The sequence below is a fragment of the Heloderma suspectum genome, chromosome 4 (assembly GCF_057233095.1).
Source record: "Heloderma suspectum isolate Gila_16-S chromosome 4, 16-S_ref, whole genome shotgun sequence".
Taxonomy (NCBI): Eukaryota; Metazoa; Chordata; class Lepidosauria; order Squamata; family Helodermatidae; genus Heloderma; species Heloderma suspectum.
Genome location: NC_139461.1, coordinates 161,448,721 through 161,463,138, shown reverse-complemented (window position 1 = coordinate 161,463,138; position 14,418 = coordinate 161,448,721). Strand labels below are relative to the sequence as shown.

General features: G+C 43.8%; 1 protein-coding gene across 4 annotated transcripts in view; it reads right to left on the bottom strand.

Annotated features, from left to right (window-relative positions):
* The window catches only part of PACS2 (phosphofurin acidic cluster sorting protein 2), a 257,810-nt gene that overhangs the window by 156,402 nt on the left and 86,990 nt on the right, over positions 1 to 14,418 (bottom strand). For all 4 annotated transcript variants that reach the window (XM_084854825.1, XM_084854822.1, XM_084854821.1 and 1 more), the window contains exons 6-7: positions 11,603 to 11,676; positions 1,207 to 1,287 (exon numbers count right to left, since the gene is read on the bottom strand). In XM_084854825.1, coding sequence (XP_084710951.1) covers positions 1,207 to 1,287; positions 11,603 to 11,676 — 155 coding nt within the window. The remainder of the gene's footprint in view (positions 1 to 1,206; positions 1,288 to 11,602; positions 11,677 to 14,418) is intronic.

The following is a 14,418-nucleotide window of genomic DNA, read 5'->3' as shown; positions in this document are numbered from 1 at the left end:
AGTAAGAAGCGACTACTGCCCATTCATTTTAGGGATGTGGTAGATTCCATCCCACCCAGAATTTGGGTCAGAACCTCAAGCTCGCCTGAGACAGCGGGTCCACACTGGTAAAGGCCTGCAAGGTGAGTCTAGTCTTCTCTGCTGCAGCAAGAGGTTGATGGGGACATTGATTCTGTGTTGCATCAAATGTCTCTGAGCTTGTGAGGCTATATCCAGGCTATGCTAGGTCTTTCTTTGACTAGAGGCCTTGGGACATGCAGCGAGAGGCTTAGCATAGTCTGGCCCTCCTTGACTTCTCCATCTGAAGTTGTGCAATCCATATTGGATTCCACAACTCACGTTAGAGTTTTGGTGAAGTGGAATTAATTCATGACTGCCAAACAAGCTTTTGCTGTAGGGCCAAGCAGTTCCACTCATTCCTAATCCCCATCATCTACATTCATCCCTAGAGCTCTTTAACATTTTTGTGCCTCTATGGGTGCCCAACACATATTTGGGGTACAATCCTATGCACGTTTTGGCAGAAAGAAGTCCTACAACTCCCAGTATTCCCCAGCCAGCCATGTTGGCTGTGGAATGTTGTGAGTTGTGAGATGTTTTTCTGTTTAAACATGCAAAGGACCGCACCTTTAAAGTTATATTAGTTGGTTACCCACCCACAACATATAAAGCCACAGGACCATTTAGCCCTGGAAGATCCTATGGTCCATCTGATGCCCATCCTCTCCCACTGCCAGTAAGTGAGCTAAATAGGATCAGAGGCCTATCTAGCTGACTTTTTTTTTTTTTTTTAGGAGAAAGAGGAGGCAAAATCACCTCTGTCCTGGACCTCCCCTGCTTGGCTCTTGCCGGCAGGGCATAAGATAGATGGAGGGCTCTGATCTTGGAACCCTCCATCTATCAGGAACACAATCCCACTTTAATTGGTTTTAGTCACTTTATTATACAGTCTTGAGGAGGCTTTGCCTTGAAAGGTGGTATAAGAACATTTTAAATTCATACATACATATTTGTTTAGCTCTTTCCTATATACATTATACGCAAAGCAATTCACAACAAATCATGATAAAACATATACATACCACTAGTACAACTTCTGATTGTTTGTACTACTCTGAAGAGATCATTAGATCTAGCTCAACCTCTTTCAAACTGCACATTCTGTCCAAATCCTCATTAATGTTAGTAAAATTAACTTCCACCAACCCTAGTTATGGATGATGTTCTTACAATCGATCTCCACTGCTTCTTTGGCTTCCCCAACTCATACTCATCATCATCCAAATCCTGAACAGAAAGAAATGTTAGCTAATACTGTTTCATCAGTAAAGGGTAACGTGAATGAAATGGGTGCCTCACTTACCTTGACACAGATACAAATGTTTTGTGCAGAGAATATCTTGCAGGTATTTTTGAGAGCTATAACCCACTCTACATATAACCTGCTCTCTTCTTTGGGGAATACTGCCACTCTTTTAGAAACTTCTGCATGTGTGGATGCGAGGAGGTTGCATCTTTCTTATGATGTCCCAAGATACTATTTAGGGACACTCTCTGGTGTGTCAGAGTGTTGTACAAAGTCCCTTAGCCAAGCCAGTCCCATGTCCAGCATTCTATTGCACTCAAATCTTGTTTTTTTAAGTACACTATGAACAAAGCATCCTCCAGGTAGCTCCATAAACCTTGTCACTAAACTTTCTTTGCAAGGCCATCTGTGTAACTAGAATATCATAAGATTAAGCAAGTTGACCTAGTCAATTCTGGACAGGCTCAAAGCTGTCAGATGGAAAATTCCGAGGTAGTTAGGAGCCATTGAGGCTTGAACCTTTAGATCCGTTGGCAGCTGCTTCGCAAGGTGAGCTACTGAACTGCATGTTGCAGACTCTGCATAGGCAGTTTAGGATCCTCCTGAACAGAAAGGACCATAAGAGGGGTTCTAAGTATTATAATGTTGCCCGGTTAAAAGTTATTGCTCAATGGTACAAAAGAATATGCCTTGGTTTATTATAGAACAGTATTGTAGTAAAGTCCTGCTCCCAACGCTCCCATGGTTAACAGGAGAAGGTTGACTGATACAGGTGTTTTACTCCATGCAAACTGTTGTACTGAGGCTGTAATGGCAACTTGGGATAAACTTAAAAATATTATATCATTCAATATATCCTTTATCTTTAATGAAAGTTTTAATATTGAGGGAGAAACAGCAACGTGCAGAAAGAATGGTGGTGAGGTTCATAGATGTAATTAATAATGGCAAGTGCAGACCATGTGGTGATATTTTTTTCTGATGGATCCGTTCCTTGTTGGTTCCAATATCATCAAATTAAAAGTTACATTGACTAAAACAGACAACTATGTAAAATATCTGAAACTCTCCTTTTGAGAATCTGGCATACCAAAACAGTCTCTGAAAGGAATATTATCCAAGGTGCATATATTACTCTTGTCTTTAGCTAAACAGAAAGGGAGCGGTTTCAAATCCAAGTGAGAAAAACTGGTAGGACACTCAACTGCAGATCAAGTATGGAGACAAAAAAATTGTACGCAGGGCCCTGCTTCATCACCTTGGTCTTTTTGAGATTCAGCTGCCTGTAAAAACTGCTTTTTGCAGAGATGGGCTTACACACACTCATTAAACCACCTACGTGCGTTATCTCATGCTGTTCTGGCTTCAAGGTCCTTCAAGGCCTGAGCAAGGCTCTCATTAAATTAGACTGGATGATTTCAGCTGGGCTTCTATGGGAGCTTCCCACCCCACCCCCGAAAGCCTGGAGAAACTATTCAGCCAGCTAGTGATTGGCTAGGGAGGCTCACCTCACATTTGTCCAAGGCTAGTGAGTATAAAGTCAGGGGAGCTACTGTTGTCCTTTGTCTTTGGTTTTGTCTTTTCTTGTCTTCATCTTCATCTTCGTGTTTCAACTTGCTTTTAGGTTTGTGATTCTCTGGTTCCAGGACTGGACCCTGTCCTCTAGGTAATGTATAGGGCAGATTTAATTATCTTTTGTTATTTTTTGACTGAAGTGTTGTTTTCAAATGTTGCTCTAGTTCTTCCATGCCTTTTATTCCTTCTTTCCTTTCCCCCACTGTAAATAAACTTCACACCTACTTCAAGATTTGTGTGTGCTTTATTCTAATTAGTATTAAATCCAGAGCCTTCTGTTTGGTTATTGCTACAGTTTAAAGTTTCAGGCTTAGGGCTGTGTTGAGCCCTTACAGGGTGCTGGGTTGGGCCCTTATTTCTAAGCCCTAGAAGTGTCCTGTAAGGTCTGAGTGTCCCCTGGGTTCCACCATCATCAAATTAAAAGTTACACGGACAAAGGGTGCAATCCTATGGGGATAGTCAGCTGCCTCTGAACTTGGAGATGACTGACTAGCCAATGCAGGGCGGGTGGAGCATGGAGGGGATCTTCCCCTCCGTGCTCCGGCCACCCTGCATTTGCTGCTAGACAGCTGATTTCGACTGTCTAGCCAGGGTGCCTCAGAGTGGGGGGAGGAGAGGCTGGATGGTGCATAGGAAGCATCGTAACAGTGCTTCTGCTGTTCCCTCCCCACCCCCAGGAATGCTCCGTTTTCGGACATTCCATGCTGGTCTTCTGAGGAGGGAGCTGGGAAAGCACTGTGCCACCTATAAGGCGGTGGGGGAGGGCAGTCAGGTTTCTTGCTCCAAGCTGAATTCCCTGAAAACAAAAAAAATCCTATGGCTGTCTAGATGCTGTCTAGAGGCTGTAGGATTGTACCCTAAAGCAGACAATTATGTAAAATCTCTGAAACTCTCCTTTTGAGAATTTGGTGTACCCAAACAAGTATCTAAAAGGAATATTATCAAAGATAAGGTAGATGTAAGGGGTGATGGCAGCCTACATTGGTAATTGTATGTCCCTGCTTACACTGCCGGGACCGAGGGCAACCCCCTCCCTCCCTTCACACCTTGCATCAATACATGAGAGAACCATTACAAAATCATGTACCAATGGTACTTGACTCTCTACAGGATGAGTATGTTAATACTAATGATGTGTGCCTGAGGTGCGGGTCTCAGAAAGCTGATTTGAGTATATTTGGTGGAGTTGCCCAAAGATTGCAGCTCTTTGGAGGGAGGGATGTAATGCAAATTCACTGATGGCAAGTGTGTCTATCGCCTTAGATTCCCTAATAATTCTGTTATTTAAACCAGTTTGTTTTAGATCAAAGAGAGCTCATTTGGAACTTATTAATGGCTGCAAGAATTTTGGTAGCTCAAAGCTGGAGAATTCTGTACCTCCATTCCTTCACTTACAGAATGCCTAATGAAAGTCTGAAAAATTGCAGAACTGGAAAAACCAACAAGAGTTTCTAAGACTGAGAGATGGCAAAAAAAAAAAAAAGGGAAAATGTAATATTAACTGGTCTCTTTTTATTTCTTTCATGAAAGTAAGATACAATTTTGCTAATCATAAGTATAATATTTTCCATGTAATACTGTAATATTTTATATGATAGTTATGTAGATATTAAAATATTAAATATTTTAGCTGATTGACTTCAAGAAGTCATTGCAACGTTAGGTGGAACTTATCCAACACAGGCCGGGGCTGACAATCTGACAGCAGTCGTAGATAGGGATGTACGGATTGTGCAAAGTCCATTCTGTCTGTGTCTTATGGATTGTCAGGTGCCTTTTATTCCATCTTCCGCGCACTGGATGGAATCAGATTTCTTTTGCTTCTGAATTTGCACAAATCCACTTTTGCACAAATGCGCATTTGCGCAAAATAGCACATGCAAAATGTGCAAACTCCCTCCAAATGTGCATTTTCACACTTTAGCTTATGGGGAGAAATGCACATTTTTTGCCTGGGTTTTTTTTTTTTTTTTTGCATAATTTTCTACAACAGAATTTGCATAAAATTCAGGAAAATTAGAAAACCAGTGCACAAGTCCATTGAATCCACCCAACAGGGAGAAAGCCAGTCCGCTGTGGAATCTGAGGGTCAGATTCATGAAAATCCAAAATTATTTGGTTCCGTTGCAGAGTTCTCCAACATCCCTAGTCATAGATCTGGTAGCTTTAAATAGTGATAGAACGGACCAGGCCACCATTGTCTGTTTGGAAAAAGCCTTTGATAAAAATTTACTGACAATTTATTTTTGCTACTTTTACTAAAAGTTCTAAGGGAAGGGAAAATCCAAGTGTAGTCAAACGCGTACCCCGGATTTTAGGAAAGCTGATTTTAATAGACTCAGAACAATGATCAGTAAGGTCCCATGGCAAGCAACGCTAACGAGAAAAGGAGTCCAAGATGGGTGGGAGCTTTTAAAAAAGGAAATTCTCAAGGCACAATTACAAACCATTCCAACAAGAAAAAAAAGGTGGAAGACAACAGAAGCAGACAATGTGGCTTCACAAAAAGCTTAGAGATGACCTGAAAACAAAAAAGGACACATATAGGAAGTGGAAAGAAGGCCAAGTAACAAAGGAAGAGTACAGGCAGGTAGCACAGAAACAGTCAGGAAGTTTTTCCTGATGTTCAGACAGAATCTAGCTTCCTGTAGCTTGAGCCCATTATTCCGTGTCCTGCGCTCTGGGATGATTGAGAAAAGATCCTGGCCTTCCTCTCTGTGACAACCTTTCAAGTACTTGAAGAGCGCTATCCTATCTCCCCTCAGTCTTCTCTTCTCAAAGCTAAACATGCCCAGTTCTTTCAGTTTCTCCTCATACAGCCTTTGTTTCCAGTCTCCTGATCATCTTTGTTGCCCTCCTCTGAACCCTCTCCAGCTTGTCTGCATCCTTCTTAAAGTGTGGTGCCCAGAACTGGACACACTGCTCCAGATGAGGCCTAACTAGTGCTGAGTAGAGGGGAACTAGTACTTCCTGGGATTTGGAAGCTATGCTTCTATTAATGCAGCACAAAATAGCATTGGCCTTTTTTGTGATAGACAACAATTCCAAGATCCTTCTCGCTTGTAGTGTGGTTGAGCCACGTATCCCCCATCTTGTAACTGTGCATTTGGTTTCTTTTTCCTAGGTGCAGAACTTGGCATTTATCCCAATTAAATGTCATTCTGTTGTTTTCTGCCCAGTGCTCCAGTCTATCCAGATCACTTTGAATTTTGTTTCTGTCTTCCAAAGTATTAGCTATCCCACCCAATTTTGTGTCATCTGCAAATTTGATCAGCATTCCCTGCACCTCCTCCTCCAAGTCATTAATAAAAATGTTGAAGAGCACTGGGCCCAGGACTGAGCCCTGCGGTACCCCACTCGTTACTTCTCCCCAGTTGGAGAAGGTCCCATTGATAAGCACTCTTGAGTCCGATTCTGTAGCCAACTGTGGACCCACCGGACCATTGTTTCATCTAGCCCACTTTGAGCTAGTTTGCTCATCAGGATATCATGGGGCACTTTGTCGAAAGCTTTGCTGAAGTCGCGGTATATGATGTCTACAGCATTCCCATGGTCTACAAGGGAGGTGACTTGATCAAAAAATGAGATCAGATTTGTCTGGCAGGACTTGTTTTTGACAAATCCATGTTGGCTTCGAGTAATCACGGCATTGTTGTCAACTTGGTTCCAGATGGATTCCTTTATCATCTGCTCCAGAATTTTCCCAGGGATGGATGTCAGACTGACTGGTCTGTAGTTCCCAGGTTCCTCCTTTTTACCCTTTTTGAAGATAAGGACAACGTTAGCCCTCCTCAAGTCATCTGGCACTTCCCCCGTCCTCCATGATTTCTCAAAGAGAATAGACAGCGGTTCTGAGAGTTCTTCTGCCAGTTCCTTTATGACTCTAGGATGCAGTTCATCTGGCCCTGGAGATTTGAACTCATTCAAAGTAATTAGGTGTTCCTTGGCCATATGCCTATTGATCTCGAGCTGCAATCCTGCCCCTTCAGCCTGTACTTCGCCTTTGCCAGGGGGGTCATAGACCATCTTTTGGGAGAAGACTGAGCCCAAGTAGGAATTGAGCACCTCTGCCTTTTCTTTGTCATCTGTTATCATTTTGTTATCCTTATTTAATAGCTGAACCACCATTAACCTCAGCTCGTTCTCAGCTTTAGCCTTCCTGACGCCATCCCTGCAATTCTGTGCTATCTGCCTGTACTCTTCCTTTTTTACTTGGCCTTCTTTCCACTTCCTATATGTGTCCTTTTTTGTTTTCAGGTCATCTCTAAGCTTTTTGTGAAGCCACATTGGCTTCTTCTGTTGTCTTCCACCTTTTCTTCTTCTTCTTCTTCTTCTTCTGGTGATGGTGAAATAATCCCCACAACCAGTCCCTACTCAGTTATTAAATATATACACTAGTAAAAAAAAAGGGGGGGGGAAAGTGGGTATTTCAGAAGGTATTTTAATCTGCTTGTAAACCTATATTAAGTACATTTAACCTACAGTAAGTAAATATAGGAAATATATGAAAGTGTATGAAAATATATAGAGTGAAATCGAAGAGAGAGAGACATACAGACAGAGACAGAAAGGGCAGAGAAAGAAAAACTGGAATGAGGTAAAACATGGCCAAATGTTCAGAACTTTATCTACTTAGATAGCATAAGCATTAGCTAACAAACAATGTGAAGCCCAAATTCAACTTCTTAAGTAACAGCAGAGGCAACTGTATGAATGTGGGTAAGAAACGACTCTGCTGCTTCAGGAGATTGAAATTTCTTTAGCTGATCTTGATAGGTAACACAAAAAATTGCAAGATAGCGGATATGATAGTGCAAACCGATCTGTCTTGTCAAGATTCTTACCTTAGTAAATGGTCTTCTCAGGTCTGAAATCTCCTTGGTGTAATCCAGATAAAGCATGATCTTATTGTTGGCAGAACCCCACCAAAGCTCCTATCTCTGCCTGGCTGTACCAAGCAGATATTCTTTAGCTATTCTTTAGCCTGTAGAAACTGAACAATAACAGACCCTGCCCTGGACCCTCATGTGGAACCATGAACATGATAGATTCGTTCAATATCAAGCTGAAAATCTGGTGCCAATGCCAATAACTCATGCAAAAACATATCCGTAAACTCTGCCAAAAGGACCTGTGTAAGCTGTTCCCAAAGTCCAAGGACATGAAAATTAGCTCTCCAAGAAAAGGTTTCCAGAAGAGAAACTCAAGTAGTTATCACACTGTGCAAAGCCACATTGCTGTTTCATGAATAGTAACCCGGTTTTCCAAGATGTTAATTTTGGATTCCATCAGTTTAAGATGAACATCAATAGAATCAACAGACCTTTAATAGAGTCCTGGATCAGCTGTAGCTGGTCTAATTGCTTAGGCTGATGGGATAGTTGTGTTGACATATTTTTCAGCAAATCAATTATATCTTCCCCATCAGAACCCACTTTAGAAAGTTTAGCTGGAGGAGGCTGCAGAGGAGATTTTTTCCTTTTTGGTGTAGTAATGATCAAATTCATCCCCCCCCCCCCCCAAGCACTACAAACACTGCAAGCAGATATATACAAAAAAGGCTAATACAAAATACCAGGATGACAGTAGCTGTGTAGTAATCAGGATTTTAAAAGCCAAAAACTGGGAGAGGTACAGGCTGCGTCTGATCATGTCACCATCTTAGCCAGAAGTCCAGCCCATTCCCACCTCCCGGCACCAGTTCAGAACCTCAACAGCCTCCTTGGATTGTGATGGAAAGGAGTGACAGGGTCATTCACAAAGTGATCACACTGTTCTCCAAAATCCCCAGATGACCGCTACCAGCAGTTTCATGTATATGTTAAACAGCATGGGGGATGAGATGGAACTCTGAGGGACACCACAGGCCAGCAGCCAGAGTGCTGAACAGGAGTCCCCCAGCACCACCTTCTGTGACAGCCATTACAGGAAGCACCTGAGGCACCATAATATCATGCCCCATCCCAGGCTGATGGTCTAGATATCATCAAAATGGTATCTAAAGTCATTAACAGGTCCAGTAGAACACGCCCTCCCCAGTTCCCAGTGTAGATCATTCACAAAGAGTGTTTACATTCCCAAACTGGGTCTGAAGCCATACTGAAATGCATCTCGATAATCCACATCATCTAGAAACACCTGGAGCTGAGAGCTTCCATACACTCAAGCACTTTGTCCGGGAATAGAATGTCTGAGACTAGCTGGAAATTATCCACTGTAGTGTTGCTGAGGGAGGGTTGTTCCCCAGTAATGGTCTAACTACTGCCTCTTTTTTACTCCTCTAGAACACCTTCTGAAAAGGAGGCATTCACCACTCCCATCATCAACTCAAGTCAATCCACCTTTGGCAGCTCAAATGCAGCAGGAAGGGCAAAGGGGCAACTGTGCATCTGGCAGGCCTCACCTCCCCAAGAATTTTGTCCACATTCTCAGTCTGCACAAATAGAAAAGAATCAGACAAACCTGGACAGTTGCCAAAAGTACACCCACTGTCCCTGGCCTAACTGCAGCATCAAAGCTGGAATGGATACAATCAATTTCATCTGCAAAGTCACAGGAGGAGGGGCAAAAGAGTCACAATGGGAATCTGCATGGTCCTCTTTTCCCCCTCAAGGGCCAAGATGCAACAGCCTTCTGACCACTTCAAAAAGTTCCCCTGAACAATTCTGAGCAGATGCAATGGTGATGGAAAAGTAAAATTGCCATCATGGCCTTAAAGCAAGCTCTAGCCCATATTTGTTGGGGCCCAGCCCCAGAGCAGCAGCAGGTTCTAGAGTTTAAAGTCAGAATCTGATCAGGAGTGGTTTGGAGTCCAGTTCAGTAGTGAGAAGCTGGGGGCCTAAGAGTGTGGCCTATGCCTTGCTGTTCATGTAATGGGGGGGTGGGGGGCTGGTTTGGCCCGAATCAGCCTGCAGAATGTCAGAATAAATGCGAGCTCATTTGTTTTCTCAGAGAAAAGCAGAGGAGAGTAAGTCACTCCCATCCAGCTGCTAGTTGGACCTTGAATGTCATGCCGACCCTTAAGAAAGCTAACAGACTCTCCATGATAAACTAGCAGAAGGGGCAGAGGGTTTCAGAGGTGTCACACAGGTTGATAAGTCAACTCAAGAGGGGGGGAAAGAAATGTGCTGTTTGGCATAGGGGTCGTTTATGGGCTAAAATCCCCTGTCCATTTGATCGTTAGGAGGTGAGTTATTGTAGGCCCACCCTTGCTTTTAAGCCAATGCCCCGGCTGGGAGCCTTTGCTGAGAACATTGTCTTTACTGTCTATTGTCCGTCGTTACAGCCTATTACTGTCCATTGTTTACTGCCTATAACCCTTCACATTTGGGACTCACACTTCTCACCTGGACTTTTAGTCTGTTTCTCCTGAATTGCCTGTGAAATCTAGAACAATGTATGTTGGAACTTCAAACTATTAAGAACCTGCCATGGAATGTATTGCTATAGTTTTCAGAGACCCTGAATTCTTGTTTCTTGATTGAATATGCTGGCTTGGACAGATCGTGACTCTTGGATTTTGCTATGCCTTTACTCGTGTAGCATGGAGATACCAAAGTGGATGCTATCGTCATCGAAATCTCTCGTGTGTGCGTTTACCTGGGACTTACTCTTGAACCTATGTTCTGACTCTTGGATTTGATAGACCTCGACCCATGTAGGATGGAGGTACTAACGAAGAATTTAAGGCTGGACTAAATCTCTCTGTGTGTGGATTTACTTAGGTCTTTTTACAGAACCCTTGTCTTTGATTGCCTGGGATGGTTTACACCAGAAATCATTAGAGCCCCTTGTCCTGTGTTGTGAACTGTAGAGATTGCAATGGGGAAACCAAGTTGTATTGATCTCTAACACGGTTAAAGACATATATAGCTTTTGAAGGTTTTTTGAATTAAATAATGAGCCTATAGCTAATTGCCATCACCTATCTGATTTCTGGAGAGCTGCAACATTAAGTTTTTGCCATTAGAGCTAAGAAGGTTGTCTATGAAACCTGATTTGCTACCAATAAAAGTTCGCACTGTTTCTGTTTTGTGTTAGCTACCAGGATTTGTTTGTGCCAAAGACGGGCCCAGTACAATATTTGATGGGATTTGTTATGAGCTTTCCACCACTTTTGCTCTAGTTGTCATCCCTGGCATTTCATTGCCACCAGCTCCTCAGTATAAACCATCCACATCATTTCCCCATTCCAGAAGTAGACCAGAATTTTAACAGAACTGCCAGTAATAGTGAATAGGAAAATCCCCCAACATCACCAAAAACTATTTGGATCTATCAGTCTTCTGGAGAAACCATTAAAATAAATTAATAAAATAATCAGTCCACTCCCTTGCATTTCTGACCTTATGACAATTACATTAAAAAAATTAGCTTTACAAGGGACAGTATAATTAGAGCAGGGGTTGGCAACTTTGGGAGGTCCAGGGGCCATTTTCACCCTAGGACACCCCACCCCCGTAAAGGCTGCACTCTGTTTGGTGCTGATGGACGCTGATGGTGACAGCAAAAAAAGTTCACCGATTTGCTGTAGCAAGTTAACAGGGGCTTGCTATCCCAAATTTTGGCAGTGCAGTGGCAGGGGGCTGTGAGGGCAGCAACGGGGATCTACAGGAGCTGTATGCAGCCTGCGGCCTGGGTGTTACCCACCCATACATTAGAGAGTAATTCTAGCAAAGGGCTTGTCTGCATAGCAGAGTGCAGGGAAACTTTAGACAGTACCTGTCCCTGAACAGCATCATCACTTGCTTCTTGTTCTGAAGAGAAGCTTTCATATTCCTCTTCAGAATAGTTGTCTGTAAGAAGAAAGGCAGAAACAACTGGATAATGCTTTTACAAAAACAAAAAAACCAGCCACCCCAACAGTGGTTCAAAAAGTATAGTGAAATCGCAATGGTTCATGTGTTACATAGAAATGCAACTGATTCACGCTTCTGCTTCCCTCAGTATCTGAAGTGGGCAAATTTGGAGTTGCAGGGGTTGTCTGCAGCTTATAGATTACTGAAGAGATGACCCATGAATCCCATGTGAGGTAATTTCTAATATTATTATCATATTATTATATTATTATCAGCACTGTCAACATAGATGGTGTTTTAACTTATGCAAAAAGCCAGATTCTTGACCATGAAGAACTTAACCATATTAATATTAATTTGGATGATTAATCTAAATTATATAGTTTATTATTTATTTCATTTCTATACTGTCCAATAGCCGAAGCTGTCTGAGAGGTTCACAAAAATTAAAACCACAAGGTACAGCATAAAATATAAAAGTACAACCAGAATAAAACCTAGCAGCAATGCAGAGATTTAAAATACAGGTTTAAAACAGCAGAGCTAAAAGACTAGAATGCTAAACTGCTGGGAAAATAAAAAGGTGTTCACCTGGTGCCAAAAGGAGTACAAAATAGGTGCCAGGAGAACCTCTCTAGGGAGCTCATTCTACAGCCAGGTTGTCACAGCAGAAAAGGTGCTCTTCCTGGTAGTGTCAGGAGCCCCCTAGCTGCCTCTTTAAGTCCCCTCCAATAGCCAACTCACGACACAAAGGGATTCTTTCCAAGGCTTTATTCCTTTACAACTTAATGACTCTTTCAGATGCTAATCAGCAGCGACTAAGCAAGGAAATGCACTGGGGTAGTTAGCAGAGTAGCCTAAGCTAAGGTAAGGCAGTTGGTTCCCGTTTGAAGGGAAAGAGCGGGAAAACTCTGAACTTATGGGCTATGGAGAGGTCCTCTCTCTTACCCGGGGATCCTCGGGACACGACCATTGTTTTAGCACCAAGCAGGCAGAGCGCCGCCTCTCTGCACCCTCCATTAGGCACTGCTCCCTCCGTCTCCGCCAAGCGTCCAGCAAGATCCCATCCCCCACTCTCTCACTGCTAGGGTCACTATCTCTCTCAGGAATGCAGGCAGGAGGAATCTCTCCCTGCCGCTGTGCCTGTGAGAGATGAGCGAGCTCCTCTCCCACAGGTGTTTGGTCCTCCTCAGAATCAGAACTACTCTGGGGCTCTATGGGCTCAGTATCCACCCTGACAGGTAGCCACACACCTCATTTCTTTTGGCAGGGGCTCCCAGGGAAGGACCCCTGATGTTGATCTTAGGGTCCAGGTGGGCACATATGGGAGGAGGCGATCCTTCAGATAATCTGGCCCCAAGCCATTAAGGGCTTTGAAAGTTAATACCAGCACTTTGAATCGGGCCTGGACATGGACTGGCAGCCAGTGCAACTGGAAAAGTACTGGCATAATGTGATCTTGTTAGCCAGTCTCCGTTAACAATCTTGCTCCCCTGTTTTGGACCAGCTGAAGTTTCCGGACCGTTTTCAAAGGCAGCACCACATATAACGCATTGCAGTAATCCAGACGCAAGGTTATCAGAGCATGGATAGCTGTAGCTACGCTATCTCTGTCTAGATAAGGGCACAGTTGGTATATCAAGTAAGCTGATAAAAAGTGCTCCATGCCACCGAGTCCATCTGTGCCTCAAGTAACAGTTCTGGGTCCAAGAGAACCCCCAAACTATGAACCTGATCCTTAAGGGGGAGTGCAACTCCCTCCAGAACAGGTTGAACATCACCTAGCCAGGCAGATGAACCACCCACTAGCAGTACCTCCATCTTGTCTGGCTTGAGTCTCAGTTTATTGGCCCTCATCCAGTCCATTACTGTGCCCAGGCGCTGATTCAGAACACCCACTGCCTCACATAGATTTGATGAAAAAGAGAGGTAGAGCTGGGTGTCATCCACATATTGATGGCACCTCAGCCCACATCCCCAGAGAATCTCCCCCAGCAGTTTCATGTAGATGTTGAACAACATGGTGGATAAAATTATATCCCATGGTATAATTGCCAAGGCACAGCACAGTAATCCCCTAGCACTACCCTTCTGGAAGCGGCCATCCAAGTAGGAGCGGAACTACTGCAGTGCAGTGCCTCTAACTCCCAACCCAGACAACCAACCCAGAAGGATATCATGGTTGATGGTATCGAAAGCCACTGACAGGTCCAGGGGAATCAACAGCATTGCACTCCCCTGTCCCTCTCCTGGCAGAGGTCATCCCACAGAGCGACCAAGGCAGCTTCCATTCCAAAACCAGGCCTGAAGCCTGACTGAAATGGATCTAGATAATCTGTTTCATTCAATACTGCCTAGAGTTCCCTATCTAGAAAGGCAATAAAGATTTTAAAGGCACAATCCTATGACAATACTGCTTGCTAGTCAGAAGCCTCCAATCTTTGAGGCTTCTGGGTATCCTACGCCCTGCCAGGCAGCAGCCAACAGGTTCAGGAGGAGCGATGGAGGAGATTTTCACCTCTGTCCTTTTCTTTCTTTTTCTTCTCTGAGCCCCTCTAGAGAGGTTGTGCTGCTGGGCCCACATGATACAGCAGACACTGGCCTCTCCTCTCCACCCCCACCCCCCGCTCACCGAAACACTGCATTTCCACAAGGTCATCCAAGGTCGCTTTCTGACCTTGAGAAGCAACCACCACAGTTCTTTCCATGGCAGCTGCAAGGGGGTGTGGGTGCCCCCCC